General features: G+C 42.7%; 1 protein-coding gene across 3 annotated transcripts in view; it reads right to left on the bottom strand.

The window, feature by feature from the left end:
• Positions 1–22501, bottom strand: part of MACROD2 (mono-ADP ribosylhydrolase 2) — a 1912358-nt gene that overhangs the window by 159500 nt on the left and 1730357 nt on the right. For all 3 annotated transcript variants that reach the window (XM_040637968.1, XM_040637967.1, XM_040637966.1), the window contains exons 10-11: positions 21034–21078; positions 13788–13871 (exon numbers count right to left, since the gene is read on the bottom strand). In XM_040637968.1, coding sequence (XP_040493902.1) covers positions 13788–13871; positions 21034–21078 — 129 coding nt within the window. The remainder of the gene's footprint in view (positions 1–13787; positions 13872–21033; positions 21079–22501) is intronic.

Below are 22501 nucleotides of genomic sequence, written 5' to 3' on the forward strand. Positions count from 1 at the left end.
ATGTATAATGGGTATTGGAGCAGATTGTCCCATTCCATATAGATAGATATAGATATAGATATTTGTAATGTGACATTGACAATCTCCATCAAGAGGTTCCCTTGAGCCTGGGAGGACTTGTTAACTGTGTCAACTGATGTGAACATGATGCGAATGTAGTCAAAACGACATTGTATAGCTTTAGAGAACTAGGCCATAGAAGATGATGTGAATTCCAATCGGCTTGTGATTAGCGATATGCACCTTGGGAGCTCTGAGTCAATGTCTAAGAATGTCCCGAAGCTCCTCATGCTGGTAGATCACATGGAGGGAACTACATCAAGCTAGAGAGGTGCCCAAGGAACCCCAACTGTTCCAGGCTTCTATTGTTTGAATCTCCCCAGCCCCAGGCTCAGACAAGCGAGTGAGCAAACATCTGATGATTCCGTCTCCCAATTTCTGAGCTACTCTAGCTGATGCCGAATGGGATTAGAAACAAGCTATCTCCACTGAGCAGATCTGTAGACAAAGTAAACGTCATTATGTTAAGCCAATAAATTTTAGGGTAATTTGTTATGCAGCCAGGGCACCTGGAACAGACATTTTTCCTTCTTGCCAGTTGACAGCACTAACTTACGGGAAGAAAGTATTCAGGAGGCTGACCAGCAGGGTGATTTGGTGCTTGTAAAACTCAGGAGGAGAAACTTCAAGCACGCAAACACTTAAGACTCCATAGCTCAATCTCCAAACACAAATCTCATGCAAAACCAATGAAAATGCAACAGCAAGGCAAAAAAATAACATGCAGAAGACCAACCAACCACCACAAGAGTGCATTTCGAAGAGTAAGCATTGCTGCTAAGTAAGGAGTAAGAGAAGAGCAAGACTTCCAAAGGGAAGAGAAAAGAGTAAAGACAGAATGTGTGGTTGAAGTGGCCCTGTGTCTTGGAGGCTCGGTCACACGAGGTGATAGGGATTCCAACTGGAAAAGACCAACCACCGTGCCAGCAGGAAGCACGGGCACGTTCTCAATGGTGTGAGGGGTTCATGAGGGATATTTTAAAAGATGGCGCAGAATCAAGGCAAGGAATAAAGGACAGTGAAGCTCTGCAGGAGCCATTACCATCTCCAGGCCTGAGAGGAGGGAAGGAGTGGTTGGTTAACTAGAAGTGGAGAGGGCCACCTATAGGTGCTGTGGCCCTGGGTGGAAGAACACCGCTATTTCTGTCCGGCAGCGAAGGTCCAGGAGAATAAATGCTCTACACATTTATATTTCTACCACTCCCCAATCTCCTGTAAACACCTTCACTGGTGAAGTCTGTGCCTTCTCAATGTGGGGCAAACATTTGTTCCTGGCAGGGGAAAAAAATCCTCCAAAAGACCACAGTATATAAACAGATATACAGCATGTTTGTAGTATTAAAATTTCAGGGGAGGCTTAGGACCCTAAGGCAGCTCCTTTAAGGAGCATGATAATGAAAAAGAGAATTAGAAGCACTGGCTGGCCAGCCTGAAGCTCAAGGGCAGGGGCCGGACAATGGAGCCCCTTGGCAAGTGAGCACACAGGCCTTCTTAAAATTCTTCCTGACCACGACCCTTTACATCTGGGCATCTACGCACAGGGACAGAGGGACAGAGGGCAGTCAGGATGGGTAATCTGGGGAGACCACCTATTTAGCAGAACAACGGATGGGGAGAATTAGCAAAATGACTGCCCACAATTGCAGTGAATCTTGCCATCTGTGTAGAAATTACCTTTGTTTTGGGTGTATTTTAATAACTATAAAAAGAAAGGAGCTAACTCTAGGGCATACCTACACTGTTGCTCCTTTGTTAATTTGGTATTATACAAGGAACGAGTCAAATTTGACGATAGGGCTGAATTAAGACTTCAGAAATCCTCAAGACCACACAGCTCTTGGTGTTCCCCCCATCTTCATAATAAAATAAAATTTTAAAAAATACACACACACAATATTTTAACCTGGCCCCATCTCCATGTGTGCTTCAAAAATTTTTTTTCTTTAAAGGAACTGATTATAATATTCTGGATGATTAATCAAAGCTGAGATTTTCTCATTTATTTTTGGTGCCCTGCTTTACTGAAATCATCATTATCAAATGCATTATTCCCATGACTTGCTAAACAGACAGTGTCTTGGTGAGGTGTTCTGCCAGGTCTAAGTTTTGGGGTCTGGCTTCAATGTATAGAGCACCAGTGTGTGCTGAAGTTCTTTTTGATGGTAACAAGGCCCAGCATGGCTGCTGGGTATCAGTAAATAAAGTCCACACTCCTCTGCTTGGTTTCAAAGTTCTTCCTATTATAGCCCCCAGTCCACATCCACACTGAACTCCAATGTCTCTGTCATTCGAGCCCTTTGTTTCTTTCCTGTCTGTCTAGGCCCCTTTTTTTTTAAAGATTTTATTTCTTTATTTGACAGAGACAGACACAGCCAGCGAGAGAGGGAACACAAGCAGGGGGAGTGGGAGAGGGAGAAGCAGCGGAGGAGCCTGATGTGGGGCTCGATCCCAGAACGCCGGGATCACACCCTGAGCCGAAGGCAGATGCTTAACGACTGAGCCACCCAGGTGCCCCTGTCTAGGCCTTCTGTTTCATACCTTCCTCTGGCCATCTTCATACTCCTTTTTTCCTGCAGAGTCCCTGTTCTGGGGAGAACCCCTGGGAACATTGGTAGAGAAGTTAAAGGCCCAGTCCCTATCCTTCTTCAATGAGCCTGGGCCTCAGTGTTCTTTCTTAACCCTCTAGGTGACTCTAAAATCAAACACTAAAAGAAGTTTGTGTTTCCAAATGCAAAGTTTAAGAAATGCTGGCATTTGGTCTCGTATCATACGACCTTACTGCTAGGCTTGATTTCCCAGAGTTCCTAGCCATGTCCTTTCTACCATTTTTTCACTTCTCTGGGCTTTAGTTGCCTCCTCTGTAAAATGGGGATATCACAGCACACGTTCGGTAGTATTGTTCTAAGGATTAAATGAGTTCAATGTGAAGTGCTTAGCAAAATGTCTGGCACATAAAAAGCGCAAAACAAATGTTAGGTAAAGAGCCCCTTCGATGTCTGGAAGTGCTAAGGTTGTTGTCTCAGTGCCTAATCAATACAGGTGGGCCAGTTGCTTTTGGCATTGAGAGACTCAGTGATCCTGGACCCAATTCTCAGGAATCGGGAGGCTTAACCCTATGATTCCCAACCTGAACTGCACATGAGGTTCACCCAAGGTGCTTAAAAAATACTGTTGCCTGAAAAAAAAAAAATGCTGTTGTCTGGGTTCCTCTGCCAGAGTTTGGACTTAACTGGTCTGGGGGCGGGACACACGAATGGGATTTTTAAAAGTTCCCCCAGAAGATTCTAAGAAAGAAGAAAATGGTTCTTTTCAGTGTACTTGCAAATTTGCTCCAAGTATGAGATTGTCTAAAATAAAAACCAAGTATATATAAAAAAAAAAAAACGGTGCTCCAAAGACGCACTGCGTCGAGTTCAAATGCAGCTTTCTGATTTGGTGGAAGGCTGGGACTGAGGGCAAGAATCCACATTTTTAGCATTCACCGTAAGTGGCAGCTTCATCTGAAGGAATAAGAAGTTCCCCCCTGAGCCTGGCAGTTTGCAACGGTTCACCAAACACTCAGCAAAACCGCCCCACTTTCACCTCACATTCTAGAACCTACCTCCCCAACCCTCCATCCCTTTCCTCCCAAACCCCTTGTCTACTTTCCTTCTGCCAGCAGTAAAGATTGTTAGAGATCAGTGGGGAGTTCTCAGGAGAGAGAACTGAGAAATGATTCAAGGGATGTGCCAGCATTTTTGTCCAGGGAGGACAGAGCACGCTGTGCTTCTGCGGATCATCCCTCAAGCAGGGCAATCCCTGGAGATGGAGTCATCTCATAAGGCCGCCTCTGAGGGCTCTAGAGTGGCAAGAGTGAGGAGCGAAGGGGCATGCTCGAGCAAAGTCTTATGAGCACGTGCTGCACACCCAGGTACTTCCGGCGTCGGTGGACTGTTTTAAGGCTCTCTCTGGTATCGTAGGAAAGCACAACTTTGTTATAGTAGGAAACTGAAATTTTGAAATATAACGGCAAAACCCTACTGTGAAAACCCAACACTGTTCAACGAAACCAAACCTTCCTCTGCTGAAAAATTAGTATCTACTATTACAAGCTGTCAAAGTTCCTTTTGGCATGGTGCCAGCACTGGGGAAAAAAATCACTCTAATGTTTTAACTCTATGAACCCAGGCACTGCGTTTTCGACAAAACAAATGCATTCTTTATCCTCCGTTTTGGAAATCAAAATAGGCAAATGGCGGAACACGTATAGTCTGAATTACTCACACACACTTATAAGACTTAAAAAAAAAAACTTAAAAAACTATGATCAAAAGAACCACTGTCGATGGCCTGATAAGCTGCTCTTTCCCTTTGGTGTTGAGTAGCTCACTCAGGATCACCTTTCATGTGAGTCCTCCAGACAATTCTGGAGGATTTTTAAAAGAAAGCTTCCCCATCTGTGAAATGAGGTGTTCTCAGAGGCCTATTTGGCTATTAAAACCCATGATTCAAAGCTTTTAAATTAAGGATGAAAATATTTACCAGGCATGAAATTTTCGAGCTCATAAAGAATCAATTTTCACGAATTTGATGGTTATGCAGAATTACAGAATTTGATATTTGGAGGAGACCTCAGGGATATTAGGTGAAGGGTTTGGTCCTGTGCCTAAGAGACGAAAACAGAACTCAGGTATAGTGGTTTCTAGTTCGGGGCTCTTTCCCTGAGCTTACAACCATATTTCCCCTTTCTTTGCTTCCTTGCCTCCCGTCCTACTTTCTTTTCTTCTTTAATTTCTTTCTTGCCTTCATCATCCATGACAGTAATTCCACCATCAGCCACTAACTGGGAAATTACTGACTGAAAGGAAACAAAATAACAGCACTAATAAACACCTCTTGTCGGGAGAGAACATATCGGAATCCACAGTATCTAAAGCACCTAAAATCATCTTTTCTGTGAGTTGCCTTCTCTGTTAATATACTTGTGATGTCTCTCCTTTTGTTGTTATTGATGAGAATTTTCTTCATGCCTGAATATTTTCCTTTCACTTGATTGGGAAGTTCACCTCAGGATGGGCTAATATGGCCTTCCTAGGGTGCCCCGAACAAGAACTACCTGGACAGACACGAGAACTACCTGGACAGACACGACGGAGGGTAGGAATCAGATTTCTTTTTCTTGGAAAGTTTGAATTAAGTGGAAGCAGGATACAACTTCTATTCTAGATTCCGTGGTTGTGGAAAACATACAAAGACTCATCCTTGACTCCTCTCTCCCTGTCAGATCCCACATCGAATGCCAGTGAACTCTGTTGGCTTCACCTTTAAGGAATGTCCAGAATCAGATGAATTTTCCCTCTTTCCCCCCACTGCCATGTGGGACAAGCCACCAGTATCTCTTGCCTCAATCGACTATTGCCTTGTTTCTGACCTTAGCCACCCACCCCCGCCTGCCATTCTCAACACAACCAGAAGATTGTTTTAAAATGTAAGTAAGATTATGTCCCTTCTCTGCTTGAAATGTTCCCTTCTCACTTCACTCAGACACAAAGCCTAAATTCTCCCAGTGGCCCACCGTGCCCTCGGCACACCGATGGTCAAAGTGGAGTCTTTAGCCCAGGACACTAGCACCACCTGTCGAATTATTAGGACTGCAAATTCTTGGGTACCCCAGATTGCCTGAATCAAAACTGGGTTTAATATGGTTTAATATGCCCTGAGGTGATGCGCGCTCAAGTGTGAGACCCACCCCTCTGAGGGATCAGCTCTCAATGACCCTCAATGTCCTCTCCAGTGGCTCACACGGGCCTTCTTGCTTTTCTCAGAGTAATAAGTCAGACCTCTCTTTGGTGCTTGCTATTTCCTCTACTGGAACGCTCTTTTCCCACTTAGCTGCTCACCTTACTCCTTTATGTTCTCCGGGTTTCTTCTCAGATATCAACTTGAGAATCACTGAGGTCCAGCATATTTACAACCTTAACCCATCTCTTGCCTAAGACTCTTCCCTGCCGCCAACTTATACAGACGGGGGCATTCCCTATCTCCTCTTCCATGGTTTTCCTGCGTGGTACTTGGCTTGGGGTCTCTCATGCAGTTGCTGTCAAGACCTCAGCCACAACTGCAGTCCTCTGAGGGCTTGCCTGGGGCTGGGGGATCTGATTCCAGCCAGGACGCCTCACTCAAATGACTTGCAGATTGGTGCTTGCTTTTGGCAGGATGCCTAGGCTCTTGCCACGCAGACCTCCCCATAGTGCTGGTGGGGTGTCCTCAGGTAAGCTGCCTTACCCCAGAGCAAGTGATCCAAGAGACAGCCAGGCAGAAGCCATATTGTTTTATGACCTAGACTTTGATGGCCTAGGATGTCATCACGGGATATTCTGATCCAGAACCATCGAGGTAAGCCACTCTCAATTCCTGACCCACAGACAGTCCAATATAATAAATGTTGCTGTTGTTTTAAGATGCTAAGTTTGGGATAAAATTTCAGGCAGCAATAGATACATAATACTGCATATGTCACCATTTGGCTTACTACGTATTATACTTTATTTAATATTTTTTAAATCCATCAACTGCCACCCCCACATACCCTAGAATATAAGCCCCCCAAAAGAAGGGTGTGTGTGTGTGTGTGTGTGTGTGTGTGTGTGTGTGTGCCTATGTGTGTGTGAATTTTCAATGCCTAGGACAGTGCCTATACTGTCAAGCAGTGGGTATTTAACAAAAATATGTGGAATTAGTGCGCAGACAAGCTGTATATGGGTGGTGGGGAGCTATGCTGAGGTGGTTAGAGGAAGGATACTGTGGGGTATCTCTGTGACACCACTACTTTGCACAACTCCAGGGGACACCATTCCCCTGTACTGCATGTGAATAGAGACTTCTGAGGCTACAGCTCCATGTGAAATTCACTTTGGCCTTGACGATCCCCTGAATGGATCCCACACTCCCACGGGGAGGTTCTTTCCTTCATGTAACTATGAGGGAACTGACTTTGAGGTTAGAAAATCTGCCAACGTAGGAAGTAGAACTCACACAGTCAAGAACTCTGTTACAGTCATGCTGAACTGTGGTTTCTCCATGAGTAAGAGGGTCCATCTATGTTATCACCCAAACCAGGACACCCCCGACAGTGAAGGGGAATATTGCCAATAATATGCCAGTGACCACAGGCATAGACGGGGATCATTCTGGGTCACACAGCCCCTAGGCTTATTCTGGTCAGGCAGGTTTGTTCTTCTCACTACAGAAAATGCCTCAATATATTCTGCGAGCCCCCCATTTAAAATCCTAATGCTAACTGAAACAGGACTCCGTGGTTAGAACCACAGCTCTGTTTAGTGGGTAAATGCGGAGAGCGTGACTGTTGGGCTTTTCTACTAATCTGCAGCAGGGGGACAGCTCAGAATGGCCCTGAATCATGCAGAACATAAAGAGTATAATTAAAGCAAGATGGTGATATGGACTTTTATTGTATTCTGATTTTCACCATGGAAATTTTGCCTTTTGCTTCAATTCTTGGTATTTTAAGGTCTAGGGGATAAAACAAAGCTTTTCTTCATGAGAAAGCTGCTTTTCCTCATTCCCGCTTCTTCTTCTTCTTCTTTTCTTTTTTTTTAAGCTGGTCAATCACTAAGCTCATTTGAGTGATGGCTAAGTCAAAATTATGACTGCCTGATTTTACCCTTCACTGCACTTGTCAAAAAATTAAATTAAAGATCATGCTTATGAATATAATGCATGAACTGCTGCATGGCATTCTGAAAGATAGAATGTCCCTTCTGTCTGGCCACTCACAAAACAGCATGTCACATGATACATTAATATGCGGGAAAAATAATAAGGCAGGGAGGAAATTCTGCCTCTTAGGAAATACGATGTGCATTCCACCCGTGGTCCATATGTCCAGAAAAATTTATTTTAGTCAAGACAATAATAATAATACCTCTAATAGCAATATTAGATCCTTCAAACTTATATAGTGCTTTCTAGTTTCCAAAATGTTTCCACATGTAATTTCATCTGACAAAAGAAATCATTAATATTTTAAAGTGCAGTATAGGGCTGCTTGATTTAGCATTGCAAGGGCTCGGGTTCCTGAAGAATGTGCATCCCATGTAGGCTTGTTGAATATTCTATGTAGAGGCAATTGTAGAGTGAGAGCCAAAGTGCTAGTGCTTTCTGCAAAAAAATATGGTGGAAAAATAGCATTCATTACCGAAAGCCACTGAAGGCTTTGGAGATGAATGTTTGGAGAAAATTACTGTTCTAAATTTGCCACTGAATTTTAGAAGCATAACGTCTCTAGTTTTTAAATGAAAATATGTTTTCGTTTTATCAATATAAAACAATTCTTGCCATATATATGTATATTTTTCAATTACACACAAATTTAGATAGTTAATATTGAACTCTTCCAAATTTTCCCGTCTCTTTTCCAATCCTTTAAGATAATTCCTGAGATCAATTTGACATATAACTTCCCAGATTATATATATTATATATATATATATACACACACACACAAATATATATGTATATATATATATATTTGTTAAATACAAACCATATATAGGTACATATGTACACACATATATAGGTACGCCTGTATCTATTTTTATATGTATATTTGTGGGTATTTACTATCTACCAATCATTTATCCTGTCTATCATCTAGCTATCTAATTCTTGAATACATGGCTGAGCTGGTGCTTTTGTAAGGAAAGTCCTTAGAAGCCAAAAGTGATGGAGATTGAATCAAGATTTGTAAGCAAGCACTGAAATTATTGTTTGCTTTGAGGCATTTGCCAATACCCAGATGGTCTAGATTCTAGAACTGTGGTTCTCAAACTCAAGTATGCATGTGAATACCCCAAGGGCTTTTAAAAACACAGATTACTGGACCCTACCTCAGCATCTCTGATTCAGTAGGTCTGAGATGAGGCCCTAGAATTTGTAATTCTAACACGTTCCCAAGTGTTGTTAGTGATGCAGACAGGAATACTCTTTGATAACCACTAGCCAAAGCTTGGGTTTGAATGAGCCACACATGTGAGGCATAGGGCCCGTGCTTTGGTCCTGAGAATAGTAGGAATTTTTCCCATCTCAGGTTGAGCATTCATTGGAGAGCAAGAAAGGAAGAAAAAAAGTCTCTTTGAGATTTCATAACCTTATAATATATATGTACTAACACGGGCTTAAGGACAAGTAGCAAACAAAATAAAACAAAAAACTCTAAGCCAAATATGTAGTTTAAGTATTTTCAGATATCTCAGAAACAAAACATAAATAAATAAACTCTTAATCCAACTTCAGAAAATCCCCACAAATAAAAGTCTAAAGAACATGGCAATAAAAAAGACAAAATATAAAAGGAAATAACCATAACTATGAATTTGCAAAAACAACAAACTGCAGAATTTGACTTACACAGACAGACTAGAGATATTGAAATTTCAGATACAGATTATTCTTTTAAATATTTTATGTGATTATTAAACGAAGAATGGCCAGCTATATTTAAAACAGAATCAAATAAAACTTGCAAAAATGAAAATGATAACAATGGAAATCAGATTAAATAAAGTTAAATAAGATCAATGAATTGAGTGAGAGGCTTGAAAAAAAAGGCTTGAAAAAGATGCAGAAAGCATCAAAGAGAGAGAGAGACACAGAAAAGGGGGGAAAAAGCAGTGTAGTTTAGGAGTCAGGAAGGAGAGAGAAAGAAGGAACAGAAGGTAGTGGAGACAGTATTTGGTGAGAAATAGGAGAAAATTTTTCAGAACTTTACTAAAAAAAAATGTCCATTCCCATATCCAAGAAGCACAGCAAATCCTAAAAAGGATAAAGAGAAACCCATATAGAGATACATCATACTGAAACCGAGGGACAAAAAAGATAAAGACCAGATTGCCAGTGCAACCAGAAAGAAAAGACAATCTAAAAAGAAACAATTAGACTGAGATATCACTTCTTAACAACCGCAGAACTGGTAAGAGCGGGAAAAAAAATCTTGAAATGTTGCAGGAAAATAACCATCAACCTCAAATTTTTACCCAGAAAAACTGCCTTAAAAATAGCAAAATAATACTGTTTTCACACAAACAAAGCCTGAGAGATTTTCACTAAAGGAACTTCTAAAAGGATTTCCTTGTGAAAGATGGAGGAAAGACTGTGAGAGGAGCACGTTTTCTTAATGGTGCTAAGTTTTCTATTTAATTTTTTGTAAGAAAAAAATTGGTCCAAATTCCTGAGAGTTGGAGTTGCTGGAACTGCCATTCACCAGGGTGTTTTTCCAACAACTGTGCCTATAATTTGCCAGCTCATGGTTGGCTTATCATTTATATCAGATGCCAGCCAATCTGAAATTACTAAGTATTTCATTATTGGCATGGCATTGTCGTGGGTCAATACTCTGGTCCATGAAAGTTCAATCAAAACAATTAAAATGGAACTCTCTATCCACAAGTCCACCATACGAAAAAATACTAATAAATACATTTAGAAATCACTTATTTCTTTTGATGTTCAGTACTTTAGTACAACATATACTAAAGGAATAAGGCTTTCAATCAAGGCTGCAATGATGGCAACTTTGCCTCCTTCAACAAAACTAGGTCTAATTTCCAGAAGAGAGAAAGGGAAAAAGATTAGTGAAGTTGTTTCTAGAAAAAAAGAAGAGATTCTGACATTAACAAGCTGCATGGACTTTGGGCAAGTTAAAAAACCATTTGCAGTCTACTTTAAAACAGATCTGTAGAATGAGATAACTTGCCCATATGTTCACAAAATTCTTCTGAATCAAAATACAGTTATTATGGTTATATATGCCAGAAAATCTAGGTGAGTTTGTGTTCCAATTCCGTTCTCTATGATCCTGTCTGAGAATGGGCATTATGAGGTAAACTGAGGTAATCAGGAAGACCCGTGAGGGTTAGAATCAGGGCTGAGAACCCGAAGGTAGGGAAGAAATAAGATGAGGCCAAGTGATGGGGAATTAAGCCGAGTGATCTATGAATAAAAATACCAGATGTTTCTCTTACTAAAAAAAAAAAATATTAGAGAGATGACCGAGTTGGAAAAGGACTGATAACTCTAAAATGGAAAACCCACCACAGGGAAGGGTCATGATCTGCATTACCCCTCCACCCAGGGATACAATACTCCCTTTGCATGTCTGGTGGGAAAGAATTGTAACTCTTTACCAGCCAAAGGTTATAACTCTTTGAATCACGAGAGGAAGTGAAACATATGTAACATGAATTCAGAACATAGTTTATTTTGTCAAAATAGAAACATTGATAGTGAGTGCCCATCATAGAATCATCTCCCACCGGCATGTTCCTTTCTTACCATTTTCCCAGCAATTTTTACTTTTTTGTCCCGAAAGGCAACTTAGGAACAAACACACAATTTCCATGTTTCTGTAGAGTGGCTCACATTAGATTTCACCATGATGCCACACACAGAACGTCCCTGGTCACTAATCCACAGTGATGGCACTTTGGTGCCTCAGAGTGTATTCTGAGACTACATCTTTGGGTTAAATAAAGCTATATCACCTATTCATGCTGGGATTACAGAATGATGTTCCTAAACAAGGGAAATTATTTAGGAGGCAAAAGAAGTTTTCGCTCATCTGAAGGAATAACTGGGAGGAATACCCTTATTCATTAAAGATGACAGAATTGCTATAGTTTCCGGCTTACCACGTGACACTCTAAATGACCACAGGCTCAGGCTCTGGAAAACAACCTCTGATGTGGGTTGGACATTTGATGGGAATCTCTAGGTGAGGTAAAGCCTCTCTAAGGAAAAGGCAATTGTTGTTTTGCCCATAACCCACTTCCCAATCATGACCTCAAGAGATTGTCCAGGAAATGACCTCATTCGAGTAGGAGATGAAAGCCCAAAGTTCGTACCGCTTTGGGCCAGTTAGAGCTGCTGGCCCCGTCCATGGTAATAAGTGTTCACCATGAATGATTTGAAGCTCTCGAGCACATTTAAGTGAATTAGGGCAGTGTGCACCTCTCACGGTGCTGATTATGATGGCAATTATAATAGCCATTATGAACGCCGGACCTGTGCTAGCCACTTTATACCTCCTATTTCTACTGTTTACTGTTAGTTGGAAATGTGTTTTTCTCGCTCCTCAACCAAAGGGCAGAGAACAGTTACTGTTGTGCCTTTCTCCTCATCCCCTCACTTATGCAAGCCCGGGGGGAAGAAACAGATCCATCTCAAGTCTCTCTCAGATCCACCTGTCCACAGAGAGGGCATGTCCTGGTCTGTTCTTTTTCATGTAATAAGCTCACCAGGGTAGCCTCTGTCCTGGCACCCAGGATACCAAGGACAATGGTACTTGGTTCTGAGGGGACAGAGGTTACGTCTTTCATATTCATGAGTACAACCCAGCATTTGGAAGCCTATCTGGGGGCAGGGCCACCAGACGCTCTAATCCAACCTCATCAGTAACCAAACTAATGTTTTTGGTTTCAAACTTTCTTACAGCTTTGCCTTCTCAGTTGGTACTGAACCCAGGTGAGGGTGAAGGCAATATCATTACTTATCACTTGGAACCCCGACACTTAGGCAGATGCTGTGCTCCCATGGAGGAGAGATGTTCAAGACCCCCGCCTCAAGAGAGAATGTGCTGCTGGGGATGAAGCTGGCTGACAGTGCCCACCGGCCACACTTCGGGGTCCACTGCAGCATTACATTCACACGGAGGCTACTTTCTCCCCCAGCCGCTTGCAGCCAGTGAGCGAGCAGGAGGAAGGGCATCTTGGAGCCTAGCCGTTCCTGCCCAGTGCAAGTCCACTGTGATGGCCAGTCTCTGCTCTGGGCTTCCCCAGACTTTCTCATCCTGCACCACAGATGGAGACTCCTCCCAGCTCATCTTCCTTCCTTCTCTCCTTCGCCTCCTCCTGCTCCTCCCCCATTTACTCTTCAAGGCTCCCCGCACCCCATACATTTCCTGCCCTCCTATTTCATCTTGGCATCTTCCTTCCCGAAGACCCAAGCTGACACCGTCAGTATTATAATGCTCTCCGTTTCCCAGCGGCGGAAGTGAGGATCCAACTCGAGAAACGAGAAAGCATAAATACGTTCCCCTTTAAGAGTTCACGCATACTCCGGAGATGAGAGGATCCCTTAAAAAAATACCTAATCTACATTTTAAAAGAAAAATGTGAATATCTTGTAGGTGGCACTAGTGTTGTAAATCAAAGAGAGACTGGCTTCATTTCTTCAGAAAACTGAGCCCAACTGAGCCTGTCCACTTAACGTAAAGATACGCTGGCTTCTCGAAAGTGGAAGAGAAGAAAAGACCGGAAGCATTTCCAGCACCCACTGCTCAGGTTTGAACCTGGACACAGAATGCGTCCGTGAAGACAGCAGATGATCCCAATAAGGCCATGAGCTACGCAGGGCTCCCACAGCCAGCTCTCCACCTTCCCCCGCACGCGACAACAGAGCACCTAACTCGCCAGCACTTCGCAGGGACAGAAAATACATCACAAACAGAAAATGTGTTTTTTCAAACTTGGTTTTTACTTTCACCAATTAAACCTAAATCTGATATTTTGTCCTCACATTCAGGGGAGAATTTAGGAAAGGATAAAGTATTTTTCTGTGATTTTTGAACCCTGAGAAACATCTGAACATGAGAGCACGCACGTAATTTAAAGGTTAACCAGAACTTTCTTTTCATGGAGTAATTTTCTAAAGACAGGAGGAACAGGACTCACCTTCACTAGAGTCTTTGGAACATTCTGGCTTCTTTGCTTTGCTCTTCTTGTGGGGTGGAGAGAGGCCTTTTGGCTCTAATCCCTCTGGAAGCATAAAGATTTAAAATATTCTTATTTAGATATTAAACATTTAAAATTATGTTGAAGTTTAAAGTCCCCCCTCCCTTTTTTTTTTATTCCTCAGTAAACCCACATGTATAGTGAAGCTTGATCACAGATTCATTTGTCATTTTGGCTGAGCTAAATTTTGGCAAGAGCCTGTGATTCTCCAGGCTACACAGACTGACATTAAAGCCTCAGCTTCACATCTTTTTGTGACCATCATTAATGATTCCCACAAACGTGAAATCCTAAATGCTTTTTTTTTAATTAAAAGAAATTTTCCATAAGGCAACCCCAAATTATTATTTTTTTTCTCCACAGGAGTTTGAGTTAAAACCTCACGGATTAACTGACAGTTGCCAAAATGCAATTTCATTTTACTAAATCCTCAAAGTAGAGCTTGATCGGCTGCAAAGTCATCTCATCTCGGGGTGCTGGGGTGCAGCTTGAAATTATCCTCCTTCTATTTAACGGATTTCTTTAGTCATCCAAATTCTAAACAACTGCTATATGCCCCCAATTGAATTAACATGTTTCCCACTTTTCTCAATCCTTCCCAATACCCTCTGGGGCAAAGTCTATCCAAGGAGGCTGATAATGTAAATTCTGAAGATAGAAAAAAAAAAAAATTTGAAGACAGTTTTAGGAAAAGTATCTCTAAATTCATCCCCTTCAGAAACAGATACTTTGTTAGGCATTAATTTGTATTTCCGGTCCTGGTCTCTCTACTAAGCTCAAAGCTTATGTCTTCAACTGCTTACGTGGCAGCTCGTTTTGTATTTGGACTGGCTGTCTTCTCTTTGCACCTCCAGACCCACTCTCCCTCTACCCCACCTCCCACCCACGGTGCCCTGGGAGACTGATCTCTACGTACTAGGGAAATTTCTGGCTTTCTTCCTAGCCTACCAGTAGCCTTCAAGTGTTTATTGTACCCCTCTATCTCAGGTCACAGCCCCAATCAGTTGGCTTTCTCCACATGACCCTCTCTGTCTCCTGTGTCCTATAACTACCCCTTCCCCCATTGTCCTTTCAGGGCTGGGATTTAATGGTGCCTCCCTCTTTCCAGCCCTCATGATTTCCCTTCACTGGGCTCTCATCAAGCATTTCAAATTTATGTAAATAATCCCATTAGGCATTTCCAACAGCACCGCTGGAACAATACCTTTGATGTTCTCTCCATAGTATATGGAGAGTATATTCTCAACCCAGGAATTCAAACCCACAAACTGAGACATTGTCCTTAATATTTGCTTTCAGTCACTTTTCCAGGAAGGTCCTCGGAAGTCCTATCAGCTCTGCTCCAGAATACCCCATATTCATCCGCTGCGCTCGTCCTTTGCAATCATCACCCTAATCCAAACCAGCAGCATCTCTTACTTGAGTTCCTGTAGTAACATCCTGGCTTCCTAACCTTCTTGAAACTATTCCCCATGTAGCAGCCAGAGTTATCCTCTAAACATAAACCCGATCCTGTTGCTCACCTGTTTAAATACCACTGGTCTTAGATAAGATCCCAATCCCATTCCCTGGGCCAGGACACATGCCCCTCGGGCTCTACTTACTGCTCTAGCCTCGCCTCTCGCTTGCTCTTTGGCTTCAGATGTGTTGGCTGCCTTTGTGGGTTCTTCCATCGTTACTAGGCTGCCTTCTGCCTTAGAATCGTCACATCTGCTGTTCTTCTCCCCTCCCACTCCGAAAACACACATTCATATGTCTACCTCCTTCTCACCTATTAATCTCAAATCAAATTCACCTCCCAAGAAAGGCCCTCCGTGAATTCCTAATACGAAGGATGCCTGCAAGGGAAATCTCTCTCAAATACATCACTGAATGTATCTGAAATTATCTTGTCTCCTTCTTTCTTGATTGTGTATCTCCCTTCTCCATCCCACCTCCTAAGAATCTAAGTTCCTTGAGAAGAGGACATTTGTCTTTCCTAATCTCTCTTGTGTCCCCGGTACATAGTAGTGTCTTGAGAATTTCATTTCCAATTCGGTTTTCTTTCCCCCCTTACTCAGGCCTTTCTTTAAGGCCAAGATATAATGGGGCCCATGCCTAATTCTTACTCTCTTAGCAGCTGTCGCCTTATGCCAGGATTCTAAAATTACACTACAGAGCTATGGCGACTCATTTTTCTTTTCCCATTTATTAAAAAAGGCACAGAACAAAAAATTGCATTTGATAGATGTGCTATTAAAAACTTCGGCATTATGGACTACTAAGATTTTTGGACACTAAGTAGGGTTTCCGCGGTTGCAAGTAAGTCACATCTAAGATCATTACCATGGCCAGGGTGAAAAATTCTGCCAATGATTACATTAGCAACTCCCCCAAACTTCTGTCACCAGGTGTGAGATGGATGTTGACCCTTCAGAGTGGGTTCAGTAAAACCAGAAATGAGGTGCTTGGAACAGCTCACTGAGCACAGATGCTGTGCTCAAAAGAATGCATAAAACGGGCAAAGCAGCACTTGTGATCTCCCTGGAAGGAGACTCTAACACTCTCTGGAAGCTGCCTCTGAAATGCATCATCTGCAATGGGGACGAAAGAGGTGGGCATTCAGCCCCAGTGCTGGGCATTCAGCCCCAAACCAGCATCTCCTGAAAATGAGTTCTTGATAATGAACCTTGATAATGAACTTGATAATGATTTCCCAACCTGAATAGGAATCCTTGGGGAACGGGTGAGACATCTCTGAAAGACATGTAGTTGTCTCTGTCTGTCCACATTTTGAGGTAAGTACCCAAAAAGGACTACGGTTCATTTGTTAAGAAGTGACAGAGCCCTCCTTGGGGAGTCAGTGGGCACGGATACATGTTAATTATGAACAGTCATCTATGACATTAGTATCATTTCGTGACACCCGCGGAGGCATTCAAATGAAAGTCACTGATACACATGGCCTCTGTGCCCAGATTTCTACTTGTGGTTCAGCAGAAGCAACTCTCCCTCTTGGTCTGGAGAAGCTGAAGGAACATTCCTCCAAAGCACCCCATACTTCTCCTTGGCCGCATATCATATTATCTATGTCGCCTGTCTTTCCGGCAGAGGGTGGAGACCTGGAGCTTCGCCCTGAGCATAGCTTTGCTGCCTGAAGAACTCAACTGTGCTCGTCACTCTCAGGTGGCTTCACTGCCGTAGGTGACTGGATTGTCTGTCCCTGCTCGGGGCCCATTTCAACAATGCATGCGAATGGAAGGACACGGGGGAAACATTTCTTTGCTAGGATTAAAGAAACTGATAAAGGTCTTTAAGGGAATCCTAAGCATTTAAGCCAGTCTCTCTCTGTCATTCCCTATGGGGGCAGAGCCTCACCTTGAGGATGACCTTGTCTCACACCACCTGCCTCTACTTACTTTCAGAGTCTGGAGACAGGAGTACAAGGGTATGAACTTTGGGGTCAGACACACTAATGGCTCTCCCATTTAAGCCAGGAACTAATTCCTCTTAAGCCTTGTGTAGGAACAATCCCTGCTTCCTAGAGTTGTTGCTTATCTTAAATGAGTTCATGTATGTTGAGTGACTGGCACAAGGTACATGTTTGATTAAAATCCGGCTCAGCAGACGTGTGCTGGGGCTGACATGAGCCAGCTGACTCTACCTGTCTCTCCTCAACTCCCACATTCATTGATGTCATGTTTGGTAGCTTGAATACCAACACGGTGGGTGTATTTACACTGATGAAATATGCAAACTCCCCAAACTGGGGTTCCTTTCACCCAGAGAGTCAGCGTACCAGCACCTCACTGGTTTTGGTATTGTTATTTGCTATCATTCACTAGCATTTGCTGGCCAGTTATTTTGCCCAAGTAGCCCCTCACTAATGTCAGCTGCATTCGTACAAATCCCTCCAGCATTTCTACTTGTATGAGAAGAGGCCATACAGGGCAGAGGAAAGGCAGCATTTAACGGTCTGCTTAGAGACCTGTCTTAGAGACCAACATGCCTGAGTATGAGATCTGAACTGAAACCAGCCTCCTCACCAATGTCTGGCAAGGCCAGTGGCACATCGTGGAACCATTCTGCACGGAAATCCCCCATGATTTCAGCACGCAGTTATTAGGAAACGGAGAGCAGCTTCCCAAGCTCCTTCCAGCCTAGTGACAGCATCCTTGGGCCATCGAGTGTGACTTTAACAGTTGCGTCCAGCTGCTGGACACAAACCCCCAGGAAACCTGATGAGACTAAAATCAGAACCGATGATCCAATTAAAGCCCCCCAAACCTCATATGCTGACTCGAACCTTGTGGGCTCTGCATCAGCATTAATAACGATTTTCTTAAAATCACTCAGTGGTTTGGATAGCTAGCTGCATCTCATTAAGAAGTCAACTCCTCCTGCCTAGAAATGTATACTTATGGCACTTAGGCAAATGATCCTTAGCAAGATAAGGTCCTTAAACTGGCCAGCCAGCTGAAAGGGCAGTACTCCCCATGGCTGAAGGATATTCCAAGGATACTTCACATGAGCAGGACAAATGAGAATAGCAGAAATGGACATTAAATGCATGGAGTTTAATCCAAGATAGGGGTGACCACTTAAAGTCTTTTTTCCACATATGGTTCTTTTAAGGAATAAGATATCCCTCATGAGTATAGGAATGGGTATTCTAATTGAAATTTCACCTTGGGCTTTCTGTTTTACAAAAGGCGGCAGAGTCCTTGTCTCAGGCTGAATTTTGTCAGAAGATGCTGAGACAAGGGTTTGAGTGCAAATACTTCATTTAAGAAATCATCCCAGAAAGCACCAGAGGGGAGTAGGGAAGTGAGACAGGAAAGGGAAGGCAGCCAATACTGGGTTTGAGCAAGTTCCACTGGGGGCCTGTGGGTGATGGTACAGAATCTCGTCGTCCAACACCACACGTTGCCAATGGATACGTGAAATGTGTCTAGTCTCAACTGAGATATGAATGTAACGCACACACACATTCCAAAAACTTAGTATGGAAAAAAGAGAATGTAAAATATCAGGCTCATATAATTTTTATATTGATTATATGTTGAAATGATAATATTTCAGATATGTTATACTACATAAAATAGTATTAAATTAATTTCACTTGTTTCTCTTTACTTCTTCCAATGTGATTACTAGAAAATCTGAGGAGAAACAGGAGCTCCCATTTGAGGTGCCCATCCCATTTCCTCTGGACAGCAGTGAAGCATAACCCGTCTCAGAAGTGTCCTGCACGGGTCCACCAACTCTTGCCCAACATCGGCTGAGGGCTATTCCAGACAAATTAACTCCCTGACACCTTGAGTTTGCTTTTGCGACCAGCAAACATCACTCAGCTGAGGGTCACAAGAACTTTCCCTAGATCGCTGTTGATACCATAAAGCAATAGTGGGTACCAAGAATATACAGGCAGGGAATGGACTATTACAGCAATAATACCTCCTTCATTTCTGCTCCTGGCTTCTAGATCCTCCCTCTACTTCTCCTGCCGTCTGAATCCACTGCCCTGGGGAGACCAAGGGAACCATAGGACTCAGGCATGTTTGGACCAGAGAAGAAGCTAGAAGCTAGACAGGAGTTGGGATCATTGCTACAGTGAGCTGTTACGAAGAAAACACCTGCTGGTATTTTTCCATGAAGACAGCGGGAGATCAGGGGAGGGAGAGAGATTTAACTTAACCAGGAGAAAGGACCATTTTAACCAAACCTTGACTAACAGAGATCGTTTACCTCAGAATTTAAATTGCTTCCCATTAACAGAGATGCCCAGACTGAGGTTGTTGGTGATTAATGGATAGAGTTCTGGCATCGAATAGCAGGTTACACAAAATTAGGACCTCTGAGATATCGATTTTAATTTTGAAACCTGGCCCCATTTCATGCCTAGAACAGTGTGGTTGCCAAAATGGGGAACAAGGAGTTCTTATACTATGGAATTAAGTTCTATATCCTTCCAATATCTAGTAGAGAAAGAAAGAAGTGATAATTTAGTGAGTGTTTACTAAGGTCCAAGAAACATTTCGGGTATATCTCATTTAATTCCCAAACAAGATTGGCCCCAGAGGTGTAAACTGAAGCCTACAGAGAAAACTTGTACCCAAAGTCCATAAATGGAGTGCCCACCTTAGGCCAGACCCAATGTTTGCGACCACTAGATTTCCCTCAACAAACACTGGTCTTTCTTGAGGAATAGGCACACATCTTATTTTCTGATACTGAGAAAAATATATCCTAGGTACCAAATATATGTACCAAAGATGGCCACGGCAAGCTTTCAGGTCCCATGTGCTCTACAAAACCTCACTGCTCCCCATCAGGGGGTGGAGCCTATTTTTTCTCCCCACGAGCCTGGCCAGGGTTCTTAATGACTGTTCTAAAAAGAGTCTTGTGGCAGTCATTCTGTGGGACTCCTGGGGCTGAGGCTTAAAAAGGGGACAGCTCCAGCTGGCTCACTTTGCTCTCTCTAGAGGAACCACTTTGGAGCCCGGCTGCCATGCTGAGAGGAAGCCCAGGTTATAGAAAGAGGCCATGCATAGATGTTTCAGAAAACTGCCCCAGCTGGGGTCTCAGCCGAGAGCCAAAATCAATTGGTGGCCAGACATGTGAGGGAACAAATCTTCACAGGATTCCAGCCCCCCACCCCCCACCCCATCACTGAGGCTTCCTGATGAGGCCTCAGACCTTGTACAGCAGTAGGATCAAGTCAGCCCTGCTGGGCTCTGTCTGAATCCCTGACCCACAGAATATACGAGCATAATAAGCAGATGCTTTAATCACTAAGCTTTGGGGTGATTTGCTACCCAGCTCTCTTCATTATAACATCAGGTTCCATTTTTACCTCAGCTTTCAGAAAGCTGAAAGTTTACTGCTTAAATATGCTAATTGTATTAGCCCTAAGAGTTACACAACTACTTTCTTATTTTATGACCCTGAGTGTACATTTCTATTTTTTTGTCTTTTCATGCCGGTAGAGTTAACATGCAGTGTTGTATTCGTTTCAGGTGTACAATATAGTGATTCAACGATTCCATTCATAGAGTACTCAGTGCTCATCAGGGTAAGTGTGCTCTTAATCCCCTTCACCTATTTTGTTAACCTTCTTATGTTTTTCTTTGAAAAATGTGAGGCATACATAAACAACAAAATGATCTTTACCCATTCTCTATGAATAACATCATAAATTTAATACCTGAATCTTCTTTCATGTCAACACCTTCTTCTTCATTATTATCATCTATTTAAAAAAAGGGAAAAGACAAAGAAAAACTCATATAAAAGCTAGAAATTCTCCCATCTAACAAAAGTTCAAAGGCAAAAAAAAAAAACACTAAGTAGAAAAGAGAGTGGGATCATGCATTTCTATCGTCTCATATTATTATGCTAAATTAGTGTAATGTAACGTAAATGGACATGAGAGCTCAATTTTAACACCTAGGGTTTACATTTGCTTTTAAAAATTTTTAGGTATGTCTAACAAAACTATATTTGCAATAATTTGTTTGCTTTTAAAGTTACGCACAGTCACTTTGGTCATTTCAAAAGGACAAAAAATAAAAATCACACCCTTTAAATGCCGCACTTTCTGCATCCATGAAAGGGACGCACGCTCTCCTCAAGAATCTAGAAAGATGGAGCTCGCCATTTGGGTGTAGGCTGACACGGGGTCCAATCCCTGCATGGCGGTGTGAAAAGCGCTAGTTTGCTATGCAAATCCAAACCTTTAACCATGGAAGCTCAAATGCCCCCCATACCCAGCCCACCCCACCCCACCCCAGTTGTGTCATTCCCACTCAACTCCCCTCATCCCAGTGAAACTCCCTGTACTTGGGCAAGGACGCATGTGTCCTCTGTGCTCTGGGCGACTCAGTTGCTTTTTAAACTTTTTTTTTTTAATAATTTTTATTTTGTTATATTAGTCACCATACAGTACATCCCCAGTTTTTGATGCAATGTTCCATGATTCATTATTTGCATATAACACCCAGTGCACCATGCAATATGTGCCCTCCTTAGTACCCATCACTGGCCTATCCCATTCCCCCACGCATGCTTTTTAAACTTTTGACGTGCTGTCCTTTCTTTTCCTTCATTGTTACTCACATCCAGCCAGTGCTGAGTCCTGTCTTATTACCATGTTTTTTCTTCTCTATTCACATCACTACAACTCAAATTCAGACTTTCCTATTTTGTGGTTTCCTAACCTGCTCTTCTTTTTCCTACTCTGGACTCCATCTCCTTTTACACATAGCTGCCAAATCAATCTTAAATACAGCTCTGATCTGGTTCATGACTGTTCAGTGACTCCTGTGTGCCTAATGAGAAAGGTCTAGACTCTTGGGAGTTACACTCAAGGCCAACAGTATCTGGTTCTGATGATTTCTCTTGGTTTCCCCTCCTCTGTCCCACTCATGCTACCACCTTCACTCACTCACCACTTCATTCTGTTTTCTAAGATCTCTGTTAGTTTCCTCTACCCTCCTTGGTCCTGGAAGCAATGCCTTTCTCCATCTCTGTTCACACTCATCCTTCAAGGCCAGGCTGAGGCATCATAACATCTGTTCCATCCAAGTTTGAGTGAATAGTCTTCTGTTCAGTGTACCTTATTTTTAATGCCTTATCTGTATCAAGTTTAAGGACCTTTGGGTTGAGGTCCGCAG

The sequence above is a fragment of the Ursus maritimus genome, unplaced genomic scaffold (assembly GCF_017311325.1).
Source record: "Ursus maritimus isolate PB19 unplaced genomic scaffold, ASM1731132v1 scaffold_22, whole genome shotgun sequence".
Classification (NCBI taxonomy): Eukaryota; Metazoa; Chordata; class Mammalia; order Carnivora; family Ursidae; genus Ursus; species Ursus maritimus.